An 18,188-nucleotide genomic window follows, 5' to 3' on the forward strand; every position below is an offset into this window, starting at 1 on the left:
ATAGTCAAATTGACTTAAAAAAAGAGTTGCCTCCACTGGGATTTGAACTCCAGACCTCTCGATTCTTACGCGAGCTTGCAAACCCCTCGGCCACGGTAAAGTTTTATTTAAATGGCTTGAAGAAAACCATATTATTCTAAATAAGGGTTTGTAACTTATTATTTGACGCTAAACCTGTTGTTTAACACAGATGTAAATAATCATGGAGCTTCTGTAAGCATGTAAATCTATAAAGAATGAAACAATATTAGAAATCTTCGACCATGCGGGAACTACTTTGTTTGAAAATTAATGCGCCTGTCATTTGACAATCTTTACGCATTGATCCCCCCTGAATTTTTCGGCGTTACGTATAAAGGGAAGTAACCGCTTCAAAATAGTGGACTACTTTAGGCATTTGCAATTAACAGCATTAGGCTCTGAAATTTCGCTACCATTATTTGTTTGGTTTGACGACCCAAACAAATAAAAATGGTTGGATTGACGGATGGATGAATTTATGGTACCATATGTATGCAGTCAACCTTGTAAACACACACACATGCACGTAAAAATTACACTCTCATAAAGCAATTACATGAACGCACAGACAAAAAATCATAAATACGCACAAAACACTCACATACTACACGCACAGACAAATACACATGCATACGCACGCACACACACATACACATAAGTGCAAACACGCACGCACACGCGCATACACACAAAAACATATACATACATACATACGTCCGTCCGTCCATCCATCCATCCATCCATATATTGAATACGGAAAAACATGTTGTTTTTTATCCTTAAAATCTGTTTTAATGTATAGTGCAATAGAAATAATAATCATTCTTAAAAATTATTTAAACTTTTATGTTTTAAATAAATCATTTTATATGGCAGACATCTCGGGTTACACAGCCATTTACTGCATGGCAACATATAAAAGAAAACATATAAAACAAATAATATAAATTAATAATAAAAATAATATAATTAGAAAGTATCATGAATAAAGTAATATTTTAAACGAGCAAAAAAATTTACTCTTTCCTAGTTACTGTAGCACAAAAGCGCTGAAAATTGTTTCTTTGAACGGCTTTCAGCGTTATTCATTCTTGCCGACGAATTGCTGTCGATGTTATCATTAAAAAAAGGGGAACAGCTGATGACGTTACTAAAATTTTGATGACACTCAAACTTAAATACCTTATAACTTTAACAGAAAAGCTTTTTTGAAGGTATGGTTTGGAATATCTAATGACGAAATGTTGACGTTTACGAATCGTATGAAAAAAGGGTTTGTTATCATGAGAAAATATAAGTTTTTGTGACTTTAAACTAAAAATACCGCATCTCATCGGATAGTGTGGTTATTTTCAGTCAAAATTCACGTGAAGTAAAGCTTGCACAGGGCCAGAAATTTGTTAGCATGTCCCTTTGGATGTTGACCATGAATCCATAACATTGATTTACTCGAACACAGTTGGGATATGTTAAAAGTAGATGAATACTTACCGTACGTCAATTGTATTCCCCGCGCCGACATGTATATACTGGTGCAGCTGTCTGCCCATTTGATTGTACGGTGTGCAAAAGGTCTGTCGGCACAGAGGCATACAAGGAGCAATAAAAATCGTCAGTACACAGTGTCACAGTCACATATACAGTGTGACAGGAGCATTTGGTGCAAATTAGGAACAATTAAAATGGACAATGCGCAGTATTAGACATAAGTAGTAAGAACCAGCAATTGTGTGAATAAATTATGCAAATTAGATTTTTGAGCAGCCAATAAAAATGTTTGCCTGCAATTAATATTAGGCTACGATTACGATGCGCAGCATCATACGTTGACAGACATGTTAACAATTTACTTTTCAAAAGAGTTGCTTATATTTTTGACATGTGTACATCAATTATAACATATGTTCACACCTTTAAATTTGAAAGTCAGAATCAAACTGCAAAAATTTAATTATATGTACTATTAAGAACACGTTTTAGTAGGGTTTTTATAATGGAAGTGGCTAGCGTACGGGCCCGTACGGCTAGCCAAAAGTTTTAGCCGTACGTGAGTCACGTACGACTAGCAAGGACACGCTGTATTGGCTAGCCGTACGGCACTTTTCAAAATTTTATGGAAGTCGAAAATGCATATGTTATTTTATGACTTTAAGCGAGGATTTTAACCAAGAAACAGCATTAATTGTCTTTGGATGTTAACTTTTTAGAGATTAATCGCCTTGATCGCTATATATATATCGATCTTTGTCATCGCAAGATGTCGAGAAAAAATAGCCTTTGCTTGCATTTACACCAATTGAAATAGTTTACAAAATTTTGATAATAATCCTTTTTTGTTTCATTAAGTTTAATTTTCGACACCTTTTATATGAAAAAAAAAACAACAAACACTGAAAATGATTGTTGTTAGGCTCTTGATAATTGCGACAATTACCGACGGTACTGTATAGAAGTTTGTCCATCAAGGAAAGTTTGCATGTTCCGTGAAAGGCATTCTAAAATTCTATTGTCAGTCCCTGGATAGGTTTTAATTAAGGCTAATTAATTGATTGACTGTGCTTTTATGTTCGATATTTATCTACTGTTTTGAAAATTATATAATTATTTTTGCATTTCACCGTTTTTTTTTCATTCAATGTTCTTTTTATTTATTTATTCCACTCCGATCATTTTTTATTCGATCCATGTGCTTAAAATTAACAAAAATGATTAAATAATTCATACAAATAAAACAACAAATGATAAGCATGAAAATCAACAATTTTATAACGTTCGACTTCCATATAATTTTGAAAAGTGCCGTACGGCTAGACAATACAGTGCGTCCTGGCTAGTCGTTCGTGACTCACGTACGGCTAGAACTTTTGGCTAGCCGTACGTTTCTTTATTTTTTTTTTTTTTGATATTGTTACGTATTTTGAACCATAAAAAAATCTCCTCTACACCTCCTGTGAAAATTAAATTGTCTGGTCAATACTTTATTATATTAATATTTCCTTACGATTCAACTAGATTTATCACGAATCTAAAGATGTGGGGAAATGACATCACGCGCACCTGTTTTTATACGGCCAATACACAAACATGGCCGCGCTTACTGATTTGTAGAAATCGGTGATTTAGCGATTTAAATTTTGTTATCATTCGTTTAATATTATTATTTGGCGGCAGAAAATTTGCAGATTTATTATTTATAGTATTCTTTTTCTGAAATCAAGTTTTTATTCTAACCTTGTTTTTCCCTTTAATATCTCTTTATTTCAGTATGGCGCCATGGTGTCCAGCTTGTAGGGCATTTACAGATACTTGGGATAATTTTGCTAAGAAGTGGAGTAGAGATTTAGATATACAAGTTGGAGTGATAGATGTAACAACCTGTCCTGGTCTTAGTGGACGTTTCTTGATCACCGCACTTCCTTCGATATACCAGTAAACTTATAGTCTCTAGATATTAATTTTCATAAAAATTGTTTAATTTCTTACATAATTTTATCTTTATTAATTATTCTTGCATAGCTGACTGGCGCATTTTATGAATGAACCACGTTGAAATGACGTCATTTCAGCACAGATAAGAAGGGAACTATGTGCTTAGAATGATGTCATCATTTCGCAGTTGTTATTAAAGTTGTAAATTCATATGCTGCTGTAAGAAAACAGATATGTTTGAGATAACATTCATTTCCATGAACAAGTATTTTATAACCATTTTAAATATGAAATAATATGGCAGAATATGCAAGAAAAAATATCTGTCATATGTTATGGTTTAGATCGAAATATCCGTTCCTTAGGTACCTGCATATGAGTAGTAACTTGGCAAGCCTCGTTACTGCCCAATGGGCGGGTTGCCCTCGGGACGAATATTCCGACCTGAACAGTAACATATGACAGATATTATTAAGACCAAACAGTCAGTTTAATTGTTCATATTGTGTGTCAAGTTTACAGGGTAATCTTAGTTTTGATAACTCAGGCCCATGTTCACTAACGAAATATCAGGATCGTGGATCAGGATCAAATGGTTCATTGCTTTATAAAATTACAATTGATAGTAATAAGATAAAATTATATGGTACATAAACAATGCTTAAAAAAAATTCTTATTTGTGAAAGAACAACTCAATTTTTGGCAGAAATCATTATCTATAGCTATTTATAGCAATGTAGGAAATGGATAGGAATATTAACATCCACAACGATGCTTACATGTACATGTATTATATAATAGAAAGATTTCATGTTATTAGTTCATTATTAGTATAAATGATCATAATTAGAAACCTTCATTAATAATGATTTAAAAACATCAAGTTGCTATCTACAATAATAGATGTGTCAAATTTTCAGCGTGAAGGATGGAATATTTCGGCAGTATGTGAGTGGTAGAACCGAAAGTGACCTGATAACATTCATTGATGATAAAAGATGGCAAGATGTACAGCCTGTCTCCAAATGGACTGCTCCAGACTCCATTCAGTAAGTCTCAGCACAATAAATAATTGGCAGAATGTGGGTACTTGTAACTGCCATATAAACTAGGGATTGTGGGTTTGAGCAGTTTGAGGTCACATTTTTGTGCGGACATAGCATGATGGGAACAAAAAATGTTTGAACAGTTAGGCAATGGGCACATTCTTTATTAGGGTGGCCTTAAAAATATAATATTTTATCAATGTTATAAATGAATAATAAAAGAGCTGCTGTAACTTAACCTTTCTCATGTTTTTAAGATCATTTATTATTTAGTAAAAACAAAAAAACTTTGGTGTACTTTGTTCCAAGTATGTGTGTAAGAATGGAAATTAATTTTCAATTCTGAACAATAAACATTACACTTGAATTTTCTTATATACTGTCATTTTCTGGTCCATTTTTGCATTCTGAATCTGATATGTTCACATGTTTCTTGGAGAAAAAAAAACTTCAAATTTAATTCTTATACTTTGTTTTTAACAGGATGGGTATGGTTGGACTGTTTTTCAAAATGGCAATGAAAATAAGAGTAAGTTCTTATACATGTATTCTGCATTGAGTACTTTGAGTTTGACTTCTACTAGTATTCTAGAAGTAGTTGAACAGTTTCTTGGTTAAAGGCATTTTACAATTACATGTTATCATCCATGTACAAAAGAAACAAAAACAAAAAAGGCCGGTATGTCTATGACAGAAAATGCTCTGAATACTTTAGTCATTTTAACATGTCTTAAGAATTTTAACAGTAATTTGATCTGTTGAGGAATTTTCATTATCAAAATACTGAACTTAAATTCACAAACAAATCTGCTGTTAAGAATGTGCAGACATGCAGTCTAGCCTGTCTCCAAATTAGCGCAAGGATAAATGAGTACATCACAGCTACATGTCCATATATTTATTGCCCTCCTGCTCTCTCACTTTACATGTATAATTGTATTTTGCACAAAAATGAATGATTTCTGTTTCTAATTAAATTTTTTATACATTGACAACCACATAAGTTTTAAACAATCATATATTTATTGATATGTTCATCTGTTGAAATATGTTTCAGCTTGTTAGATTTATCTATTTTTACATGTAATGATAATACTTATAAATGGAAAAAAGAGAGAAATAGTGCTAAAACTTTATGTTGAACACATGTTTCTAAAGGCTATTTTTTATTATTAGCTCATCTGTTTGGAAGAAAAAACTGAGCTATTATGATCACTCTGGCGGTGTTATTAGTTGTGCAAGAACTTTAATGTAGCCCATCATTCAAACATTGTAAAAGTTATCAACAAGAATCTAAAAACATTTGTTTATCATGACAAGATGCAGTTGTTTGACAAGGGGCATATTTCTTTAAACAATAGTTTTGGAGTTATGCCCCTTATTAACTTAGAATCTTTAACAGACAAGCATGTGGTTCTTTTGTTTCCACAGATACCACTGTGTATTATGCGGCATGTAACATTTTCTCAAAAACTAGTGAATATAAAATATGTCTGACTGATTATTGAAATTGTACTTTATAACTTTTGAATATTTCAGGCATTTTATACATTAATGACAGATGAGTATGGTATACCAGAGTGGGGATGTTATGTTATATTTGCTCTACTAACTATAGTCACAGGTCTTCTCCTTGGTCTGGTAAGTATTCCTTACATATACTTGTTATGTCCCTGGGTTTTTATAATGGCTTGTCCCTGCTGTCAGTTTAGAAGAGTCCAATAGTACTTAAATAGGTTCATAATTCAGAATAATTGACTGAGCAGCTTGCAGAATAAAACCTAGACAGACTGAAATAATATGCAAGATATCCTGGCTCTATATTGGTGACATATATCTGTTAATATCACCAATAGTACCCAATACATTAATCATCTTCACATCAAATTGAACTTTTATTCAAGAAAATGGTATAATAAAATAATTTCTTTTATGCAAAAAGTTATTTCTATTATCAGACAATGCCGCAAGATTAAAAGGAGAGTATCTAAGGGATTAAACTTTGAAAGGATACATAACAAATTTTATGTAATCTACTAATAAGTGGAATTATTCTTAGCATGTGATAATGCACTGTTGATTGGCTATTATAATTGATAGTTTTATCATAATATTTATAGATATAATGTAAACCTGGTTAACTGCTAACCAAAGCCTACTTTCCAACTCAGTACACAATAAGACAGTAAAAAATTATGATACATTGGTAAGGGGTTATTGACTTAATTATCAGTGCCTGATTAAACTTTAATCTAATATAATTATCTAAGACTTGGCTTTAAATTGTTTTGGCTTGATGTCCTTACTGTTGATTGTACAGGTAAGCATTTTATATGTCTCAAATGCCAGTGCTCAGATACCTGAATTGGTAGATCAATTGGTATGACTTGACAAATTACAATTGTTTGTGATCATCTTGCTCAATGTTTAGTATTTAATGCCACCATGTCATGTTTCTGATATAAGTGTTTTGTAAGTAAGAAAATGATTATATACTATAGGAATAAATAAATATGTACTGATAAGAAATCTAGAAACTCTGGTTCTGTCACAGTTGCAGTACTAAATATTGCTTGCTGTCGATGGATTGTCATTACATAATATGTACATGTATATTTACAGTTACTGTAGTTAATAGAATGTTATTACATGATATGTATATTTACAGTAATTGTATTTAATAGAATGTTATTACACAATACGTATATTTACAGTTATTGTAGTTAATAGAATGTTATTACATGATATGTATATTTACAGTTATTGTATTTAATAGAATGTTATTACACAATATGTATATTTACAGTTATTGTAGTTAATAGAATGTTATTACATGATATGTATATTTACAGTTATTGTAGTTGTTAGAACGGTTATTACATAATATACATATTTACAGTTATTGTAGTTAATAGAATGTTATTACACAATACAGTTATTGTAGTTGTTAGAACAGTTATTACATAATATACATATTTACAGTTATTGTAGTTAATAGAATGTTATTACACAATACGTATATTTACAGTTATTTTAGTTAATAGAATGTTATTACACAATACGTATATTAACAGTTATTGTAGTTAATAGAATGTTATTACACAATACGTATATTTACAGATATTGTAGTTGATAGAATGTTATTACACAATACGTATATTTACAGTTATTGTAGTTAATAGAATGTTATTACACAATACGTATATTTACAGTTATTGTATTTAATAGAATGTTATTACACAATACGTATATTTACAGTTATTGTAGTTAATAGAATGTTATTACACAATACGTATATTTACAGTTATTGTAGTTAATAGAATGATATTACACAATACGTATATTTACAGTTATTGTAGTTGATAGAATGTTATTACACAATACATATATTTACAGTTATTGTAGTTAATAGAATGTTATTACATGATATATATATATTAACAGTTATTGTAGTTATTAGAATGTAATTACATGGTATGTATATTTACAGTTATTATAGTTATTAGAATGTTATTAAATGATATATATATTTACAGTTATTGTAGTTGATAAAATGTTATTATATGATATATATATTAACAGTTATTGTTGTTAATAAAATGTTATTACATGATATGTGTATTTACAGTTATTGGTGTGTTTATGTGATGTGATCAGTCCAACAAAAGATATTCCTCCACCCATACCACAAGGCTTGATGCAGCCACATATAGATAAGGTAATGTAAAAATAAATTCTGTAGAAATATTTCTTTTATTATGCCCCCGCCATGTAATGGCCGGGGCATATAGTGTTACCCTGTTCCGTCATTCCGTCATTCCGTCATTCTGTCATTCCGTCATCATCAGTTTCCGTTCATTATCTTAGTAACGGTTGCACACATTCAACTCAAATTTGACATATGGATATGTCGTGATACAGGTCAAGTTCGAATTTGGTCATGGTTTGATGATTTTTGGCAGAGTTATATCCCCTTTTACTTTAAAATAATATGAAATTTTCAGTTTCCGTTCATTATCTCCCCAATGGTACAACACATTCAACTCAAACTTGACATATGGATATGTCATGAGAAAATACAGGTCAAGTTCGAATTTGGTCATGGTTCGATGATTTTTGGCAGAGTTATGCCCCTTTTACTTTAAAAATAATATGAAATTTTCAGTTTCTGTTCATTATCTCCCCAACAGTACAACACATTCAACTCAAATTTGACATATGGATATGTCGTGAGAAAATACAGGTCAAGTTCGAATTTGGTCATGGTTCAATGATTTTTGGCAGAGTTATGCCCCTTTCACTTTGGAAATAATATGAAATTTTCAGTTTCCGGTCATTATCTCCCCAATGGTACAACACTTTTAACTCAAACTTGACATATGGATACGTCACAGGAATGCGCAGGTCAAGTTCAAAGTTGGTTATGGTTCAATGATTTTTGGCAGAGTTATGCCCCTTTCACTTTGAAAATAATATGAAATTTTCAGTTTCTGTTTATTATCTCCCCAATGGTACAACACATTCAACTCAAATTTGACATATGGAGATATTTTTGGAATGCCCAGGCCAAGTTGGAATTTGGTCATGGTTCAATGATTTTTGGCAGAGTAATGCCCCTTTCACTTTGAAAATAATATGAAATTTACAGTTTCTGTTCATTATCTACCCAACTACTCAAATTTGACATATGGATATGTCAAAGGAATGGGCAGGTCAAGTTTGAATTTGGTCATGGTTCGATGACTTTTTGGCAGAGTTATGTCCCTTTCACTTTGAAAATAATATAGACACATCTTAGGAATAAGCAGTTTAAGTTTGAATTTGGTCGTGGTTCAATGATTTTGGACAAACTTATCTTTCTTGAATGTTGTAAAAATTTTGAACTTTCAGTTTCAGCACTGAAATATATGTAGCCATTATTTTGGCTACAAATATGAAATATGCTATTTTCAAAAGGTTTAGACTGAATAATTTCAGTGCCTTGAACATTGTATGAAAATGGTTTGTGTTAACATTGAAAAGTTTTAAGGGCTTTGAACTTAAAATGAAAAAAATTATTTGTGCAAACAAATTTGGAACTAAATATTATAACATCTGAAATTTTGGCTGCATGCGGGGGCATCCGTGGCATGATGACACATTTCTAGTCCTTTTAATATCTTGTGTGTTCATTACGAGATAAATAATACAAAGAGTGTTATAACTTGTGTATTTCATAATATGAATTAAACTGTTAAAGTTTCAGCATCAAGGCCTTGAAATGACATGGATAGTAAAATTAGTTTTAGATTGCTTTGTTTAAATTACTAAGACTGGGGGCATAATTATATGATAATTTTAGTAGACCAATCACTGTCACTGTAACACAATGAATGATCAATTAGGAATTGTGTTCTTCTTAAATATTCAGCTACTAAAACATAGAGTGGCAGGTATTACAAATTTAAAATCAATTAATAAAACAAAACTTATGATAGTAAACATTTGATCAATGTCAATTGAATGTTGTTATTGAACCACAAGACCCCAACAAAATGGAAAAGAAAATTGCCTTAAAATTTATATAGAAAAAAAGGGTTTGATTACAACAATGGAATAATTATCTTAATCAAGATGTATTATTTTCATTCAAGATTGTAAACTCATGTGAGATATTGAGATTGATTTTTACAAATACGGTACTTCCTGTTCCTCTGTTCAGGCGAGCATCTTCCGAGGCAAATAAGAGATTTATGTCAGTAGATATCATATTGTTTTCTTCTTTGTGTCATGGTTACTTTTTGATCATGTTGACCTGATTAGTTTATATAAATTTATTTTAGTTTGATTGTGTTGGAAGCTATAAGCTTATTGAAACACTCTCAAATCCGTTCCTGAAACCAACCAGTACTAAGAAATTAATGTAAAGTTTCTTGCTCAAGGAAACAACGGCTTGCCCCTGACATGATTGAAATTTTGTTTTAAAAAGCAGATGAGAACGTTAATGTATATATTATATAATATACTGTAATTGATTTATCACATTACATATCATGGCATTATTGATGCACTCATTGCTACAGACTTTCCCTCAAAAATTCCAGATAACTGTTTCAAATAGAATCAGAGAAAGTACATTAGTGGTTATGGAATTGAAAAAAAGGCAGCTAAGGATATATTGTGAGCTGAAAGTATACTTTATGTCAGTTGCAGACATTTTAAAATACTGTGTGGATATGAACTATAAAAGAGAAAATTTAAAGAAGCTTCACTTCCTTTTTTAAGAAGAAAAAAAAAATCTATTTTATGTCCCCTTAGAGCAGTAACGGAATAATTCCTTCTAAATTTAATAGGAGTTAATCAGTTATTGCACTATGGTGATATAAAAATATTAAAAACAAATGTATCAGTATTTTTCTGCACTTGGTTGTATTAAGGGGAGGAAATCTAACTTCTAAGTAATAGCAAGATTTTGATAAATGATAACAAAAAGCCAAGAGTTTGTTTTCCTGTTTAATAATGATCTCTTCCTTTATATATCTAGTATAACTGTACAGGCCTGTTTCATTTCCTTTTGTGTAATAGTTTTATAAAGTTTTACAACTTGTAAGCAATTAAAAGGTTACGCTTGGATAACTTTCATGGGATAACTTTTATGGGTTTTTTAAATGCTTGAATTTTTAAGCTTTGAGCTTCTGGAATGATATAACGGAAAAAGTTGTGTCAACCAAGTTTAACATTTTTGGTGTAAAAAAAAACCTTGGAAAAATAAATTACACTAGAAACAAGTCCTTCCTATTTTAAAATACGATCTTAAATATTTGATGACCACAGTATTGAAAATATGTGGGGACAGTCTACACAGTGATTTTTTTACTATTTTCACAGCAACCCGTACCCCTGGAATTTTTGCGTGATAAATTGATAATCTGTCAAATTGTGAAAAAATAAACAAGAATAAATCATCACCTGTACTCACTTTATTCATACATTTAATAATTATGTTCATAGTTTCAGCTTTCTTCTTTTTATTCCCTCAAATATATCACTCAAATTCTCAAGAAATTCTCAGTTCATTATTTTGTTTGGTACTGAAAAGCAATCCTGCTTATTGTGAATTCTTTTTACACATTTTTGTGATTTTTTTATGTTTTTTAGGCATTGTGAAGAGGCCTTATTTCGGGGTCAAACTCGGCCAAAAAAATCACTGCTATACACATACTTTATAACAAACCTTGTACATGTACTAATAATAAAACATGTGTAATAATATAAATGATTTAGTGAGAATGATTATGCAGAGCAGCAGTTTGATTGCAGAATAAATACAAACTTATATTATTTTTTGGTTATAACAAAAAATAGCAATAAAGCACATGTTTTTATACATTATATTGAAAAATTTAAAATATATGAAAAAAATGTTATAGAAAAACTTACAGATTTGTAGATTATTAAGCCTGAACTATTTTTAACATCACTGCATTTAATATTATTTGACACTTACACTGTTTAAATAGTTTGAGAAGTAGTGAAGAGTAGCAAGTTATTAAGTGCTTATGCAAATAAAATTTGAAAATGACAGAAATAGTTGTATGTTTTGCCATCCTGTTGTTTTTAAACAATTAATTTTCTGATGATACTTTTAACAAATTAAATGATTTTTCACAGAAGCATTTCAAGCTTAGTACCTTAATAAAGTGGACTGAGGATATGAGAAAATTAGTCCCTACCCTAACACATAAAGGCAACATTTATATATTAACTTGAGCCAACCAACCATTGCACTGACAAGTATCCCACATTCTAGTAATTTTTGTACAATTATAATGAAAGGAACATAATATATAATTATTTATAGTACTACTTGTACACATGTATGTATACAACAATGTGGGACTGCATTAAAACCATTGTACAGTGATACTTAGGTAGTGATGACCAGCAAGTATCATTACAGAAATGTTTCATTTCCTTTTCTGTTGTATTTTATTTCCTTTTCTGTTGTATTTTATGTTGTATTTGAGCCGCATCACAACAAAACCAACATAATGGGTTTGCGACCAGCATGGATCCAGACCAGCCTGCGCATCCACGCAGTCTGATCAGGATCCATGCTGTTCGCTATCAGTTCCCACTTGTTATAGAGTTTGTAAGTGAACAGCATAGATCCTGATCCATGCTGGTCGCAAACCCATTATGTTGGTTTTGTCATGACTCGGCTCATTTTATGTGAACAACACAAAATGATAAAGAGTTGATGACAGAGTCAGAGATAACTCAGTACAAGCTGAGTTGGTCTGTTTATGAAAATCAACTGGTTTGATAATGAGAAATTAATACTGAAATAGAGTATCCAGTAGTAAGTGTGACTGCACTGATATACAGTATTGTCTGACTTCACTTAGACAGCTATGGCAAGTCATTATACTTGATATTGCTCAAAGCATTTGGATGTTTGTGTTCTTCAGGTTTGTTTAGTTGTATTTATTGATTTATGAAGTAATAATGATAATCAAAAATGGCCATTCCTTCTCATATAATGCTATGGCAACAAGCTTTGAAATATTGTGCTTACAATATTCACTAATTACTTGCAAAGTATGAATTTCCTGTGAACTTTTTTTCTGTATGATTTAAGCTTCTACATTTTCTGTGAGATGCTGTGATTTACCAACAAAATTGTCAATAGCATGCAAATGCAATACTCCAATCAATTACTATAGTCTGTCTTGTATGATATTTGCATATACAGTCAATGCTTAGTTAAGGACTGCATTGAAATATAAACTGCTGCTGCATCAAGCAAATTTGTCTCAGATTGTTTTTCTTTTACTGTCCTGTGTGAGTATTTTTACTTAAGATAAGATAAGATAAGATCCCCTGTTTTGTGCATTATCCTTTTAACAAGGACCTCCATTTTTTAAGACAAATCTTAGAAGAATACTTACTAACTTAGTTTTGTGAAATGATTATAAGAGTCTATACTGAGGTTTTGTTTAAATGCTGTCTTATCAATCTCCATACTCTTTATTTCAATCTTGATGGTTATTTTATATATGAGCCGCGTCACGACCCCCCAAACCAACATAATGGGTTTGCGACCAGCATGGATCCAGACCAGCCTGCGCATCCGCACAGTCTGATCATGATCCATGCTGTTCACTATCAGTTTATTTACTCGTTATAGGGTCTGTAAGCGAACAGCATGGATCCTGATCAGACTGCGCGGATGCAAAGGCTGGTCTGGATTCATGCTGGTAGCAAACGCACAATGTTGGTTTTGTCGTGACGCGGCTCTTATGTAATTTATGTATTATTCTACAATTACTTTACTCAGTATACAATACTGTGCATATCTGTAATGAAGTTGTGCTGCTTAAGTTTTAAAACTATCAATCAGTCCAGTCTGTTCGTGTCTGGAATAAAATGCACTTCTTCCTTCACTAGCAAAGCTGGAAAGTTACCATATGACCTATACTGGTTGGTGCGATGTAAAGCCCAACAACAACAAAAAATAGTCTTTGCATTAGGATTTTATAATACAAAATACAAAATCATTGATAAACTACAATAAATTAACCTGCAGGTTGGCCTTGTGATTTACGAGTACATACAATAATTGAATATGAGGGGTCAACATTATATTCTGCCATAATTCTGGTCATTTTGCATGGACATTCAGGTTGGTCTTGTTCTTAACTTGTACAAGAATTGTGAGGTAAAACAGTATCGTCCGGTCACTATGCATGGATATGCAGGCTGATTTGGATCTTAACTATAGGTGTAGATCTTACATTATGTACAACTAGTGCAATGAATGTTAATTTCTAGGTTATTTTACAGGAAGGAGACATTATAGATGACACAGAGACAGAAGATGGTGATGCTCCAGTAAGACGGAGAAATGTACAGAAAAATCCTGATGATGAAACAGATGATAAAAAAGCTGGCACTAAAGATAAAGAAGAAAACACAGATGAAAAAGATTCCAAAAAAGATAAATGATTTAGCTTTAAGACATTTTATGTTATTCAATTATTTATGTTTTATAATAAAATGTGAAGTTTGAAGATGCTAGATGGAATTTTAAGTGAATTTTATTTATAAACTGATTCAGTGAATTTTGTAGCATGTAATTGGAGGTTATGTACAGATACAGAAAATTTCAAAAATATTTCTATTTACTTTATGCTATTTATTTTTTAGTGTCTTGCCAATGTCTAACTTAAAAATGCTGTTATGTTTCAGTACTCTTGAAAAGAAATGTTATTAGAATTGTATGTAAAGTAATATACTTATGCTGCATGGATCTAAATCCATAAAACTGTCTTAGAATTTCAGTGATGGATGTGATAGGGATGGAAAAATGTTGCAAAAATGGATAACTTGGTTATTCTTTGATGATTAAATGATAGGAGATAAGGTCAAGTTTTGGCTGCTGGGATATTAGCATGGCATACACAAATACATTATACATATTGAACTTGCAAATTCATTTGAAATCATTGCATAACTGTGTAGATTTTATATTAAGGAGTTTAAATGTGACATTCTGAGGTTTGTTTATAACATGACAAATTATGTTAATATAGTTGTGCCTGTTTGCTGTTACACTATAGGTTAAGTGTGTTTTAAAACTTGCTTTTACATTCCTGTATATGGTTTTAATTGCATATCTAGATTTGGTTTTTATGCTGAGTTTCAGATTGTTTCATTTTAGACTTGTACAATTGATTTTAATGTTTCATAGACCACATAATGATTCTACATTACTTTTATTGTTGTTTTTTATTTTCAAAAGATTATTTTCTAACACATGTTATGATCTGTTTTTAACATGATTATGTTAAGAAGTTAAATACAGAGCCAAACTTATCACAATATTGTAAAGACAGTTTTTTTGGAGGGATTTTAAGTTTAGGGGTGTGATGATAGGCTGATATCATTATTAGCACTATGTCACTTTAGTGATATATTTATCTCCCTTGATCTGTAATGATTCAATTATAACTTACTAACTTGTTCTATAATCCATCTGTAGAAAATTGCCTCCCTTGTCCCTTGACATTTCTCTTTTAGAATGTTCAAATTATGTACACTTAATTTGCAGAGTAATAAACTAAAAAGATGCAGTGCACATGTATAGTTGATTACTTTTATCATTTACACCAATGTTATTGCCTGCATTTCAATTGAGTTTCAATTTCATTTATTATTTAATACGTATTACCTTTAATCTCTCCCGCATAGTTTTTTTACTTCTGTTTTATTGAAATCCAGCAGAAATTATTACCTCCCTTACAATACAAAATCTATTTAACTATGTCTTTAACCTGCATATTGAATTTCCTGAAACTTTAAACATGCTGTTCCAAATTCAATACTGCACAAATCCATTACATAAACTTAGGCTAATTTCATGTGTTACATCAAATACTTATATTGATAAATATTGTTGTTGGACATGTATGTAGTGATAATGTACATGGTATAACTGTTACAATGCATGTGTATAAATCAAATACTTTTTTCCTTCAGAACTGCTGATATTTGATTGTTGTGGTTTTAATTTTTGCACAAATCATATGTCACTCTGTCTGTATGTACCTCTGTGTTACTTTGAGTATACTAATGTCTTTGTTTAGTACATGTATAAAGATTTTAAAATTTGTATTAAATTCTGTATTGGCATTTTCATAAAAGTAGAATTAAGAATTTTTTTTTACCTTTTTCATTTCATTACATCTACATAGTTTGAACTCTTTTTTTAAACCCATAGTTAACATCTTACTTGAACATTAGTCTGAGGTTTCACTGCTATGGCAAATTTATGAAGAAAATTTTTGTTAAATTTAACTTGGTTTGCAAAGCATGGAATATATTAGAAGTTTGTTTGACAAAAAAATCTTTATTACAGATACATATATCTAGTTTTTATTAGTGTTTTATGAAGTTTAAATAAGTTTATCCAGTTGTCATACTGTATTTAAGTAGGTTTTTTAATAACAAGATATTGTTAAGATGTATTCTTCAATTTAAATATTTTCTGCAAGTTTATTTAATTTATTGTTTGTATTAACTGTGTAAAATGTAAATGATCAAGATAAAGAGGTCTTTATGAAGTGTTTGAAAGTGGTATATTAGCAGTGTTGTCATTTTATATTAAAAAAAAATTGGGAAGATGTTGGCCTTTTCTGAATGTACAAAAAGTGTTGATGTTCCCAGTTTACATCAGTAAAACTTACAAAAGCTTTTTCCATACATCATTCTTTATTACCTGCAGCATATTATTGGGCATTTATGGTTAACCTATAAAAACAAAAGTTAATTGTACAGGGTAACTGGGTTTGTTTTTTTAAGGGGGGAAGTGGGGACATTTTTTCCAGTATTCACGCTTCACATATTACAAGATTAAAATTTCCCAAATTGATAAGAATAGGTTATAGCAAAAGGAAAAATAAGTCTTTATGCTAATGCTTTCTGGTCTTGAGAGCATTATTGCTTGTTTCAGTAAGGTTATCTTCAATCATCAGACTTTCATTAAATTATAATGATAAGAGTATGTATAATGTAATGACAGTAGTAATAAAAATCGTTGTTGACCTTAAAATTCTTTATGGATGGATAGGCACTTGTGATTTTTAAGAGTAGGAAGCCACCAACTGGTATGAGAAAAGTTTCTTGAGTGTATACATACTCTAGGTAGTGTTTAGCACAGGATCCTGGCATGTTTAATGCGCCAGTAAAAACTTGATTATTGCTATTTTACCAGAGTTGGTTTGTTAAAACTCAACCAAAACTTAATCTGTTTTTGAAATTCAAAATTAACATGTGCCAAAGGGTGATGCTGGAAGTGTAATGAAATCGTATTGTAAGATTAACCAAAGTCTTTCATATGGCTTATTGGAACAAATATTTTCATCATGTTTGGTTTAAATGTTTTGAATCAGAAAAAAATTAAGTCAAGAGTATGTCGCTTTTTCAAGTATGTTTAATGAAATTTCAGATGTTTTGGGCAAATTATCTTAAGTTTAGCATTGAATAGTTTAAATTAAAAAATGTGCTTTAAATAATTTTAATGAGAATTCCTTTAAAAGATTTTAGCTACAACTTTGTAATATATATTTGTCTCATATTGTGAGAGTAAAACCAAAATGTTTTAACATTTTATGTTTTACAGAAGTATAATTTAGCTCAGCTATGTGCAACTGTTTAACAGTTGTAAAAATAAAAAGCTGTATTGATAACATTATATTTAGAAGAATTTTCATATTTGAAATTCGCAATGTCATTTTGTGCTCACTGAAGTATGTACTTATATCACAAATTTATATGTCTGAATAACTAGATCTATGCCTAGGATGCCTAGAAAACATGCTTATATGTTGCATACCTTCTGTTTGTTTATTTATTTTTGTGAAAAACATGTAGCTACTTAAAAGATGTTGGAAATGTTTCAGTTTGTAAACTGGAGAATTTTAATTATTTTGTTTTAGATAAATAATTTTTTTATTATTTTTTTTTTCAATTTCAAAAAACGATTTATTTTTTACAACATTAAAAGTGTGAGCGAAAATATTATACTTTGTTTATTTAGAATTGAGATAGTTTTGGAATTGGATTTTTGTGCCCCCACGTTAGTGGCGGGCATTTAGATTTACCCTTGTCCGTCCGTCTGTCCGTCCGTCCGTCCGTCCTTCCGTCCGTCC

At 30.8% G+C, this 18,188-nt stretch overlaps 2 protein-coding genes across 4 annotated transcripts in view; one reads left to right on the plus strand and one right to left on the minus strand.

The window, feature by feature from the left end:
• The window catches only part of LOC132713951 (carbohydrate sulfotransferase 11-like), a 26,754-nt gene extending 14,264 nt beyond the window's left edge, over positions 1-12,490 (minus strand). For all 3 annotated transcript variants that reach the window (XM_060696682.1, XM_060696672.1, XM_060696661.1), the window contains exon 1: positions 11,917-12,490. The gene's annotated coding sequence lies outside the window, so the exon portion shown is untranslated. The remainder of the gene's footprint in view (positions 1-11,916) is intronic.
• LOC132713957 (thioredoxin-related transmembrane protein 1-like) overlaps positions 1-17,842 on the plus strand; it is a 24,941-nt gene extending 7,099 nt beyond the window's left edge. Inside the window, exons 2-7 of the mRNA XM_060696696.1 lie at positions 3,286-3,450; positions 4,372-4,500; positions 4,981-5,026; positions 6,037-6,138; positions 8,126-8,215; positions 14,323-17,842. Of these exons, the coding sequence (XP_060552679.1) occupies positions 3,286-3,450; positions 4,372-4,500; positions 4,981-5,026; positions 6,037-6,138; positions 8,126-8,215; positions 14,323-14,484 (694 nt within the window). The 3' untranslated portion in view covers positions 14,485-17,842. The remainder of the gene's footprint in view (positions 1-3,285; positions 3,451-4,371; positions 4,501-4,980; positions 5,027-6,036; positions 6,139-8,125; positions 8,216-14,322) is intronic.
• The last annotated feature ends 346 nt before the right edge of the window (positions 17,843-18,188 follow it).

The sequence above is a fragment of the Ruditapes philippinarum genome, unplaced genomic scaffold, assembly GCF_026571515.1.
Source record: "Ruditapes philippinarum isolate M1 unplaced genomic scaffold, ASM2657151v2 ctg635_1_1_1_1, whole genome shotgun sequence".
Lineage (NCBI taxonomy): Eukaryota > Metazoa > Mollusca > Bivalvia > Venerida > Veneridae > Ruditapes > Ruditapes philippinarum.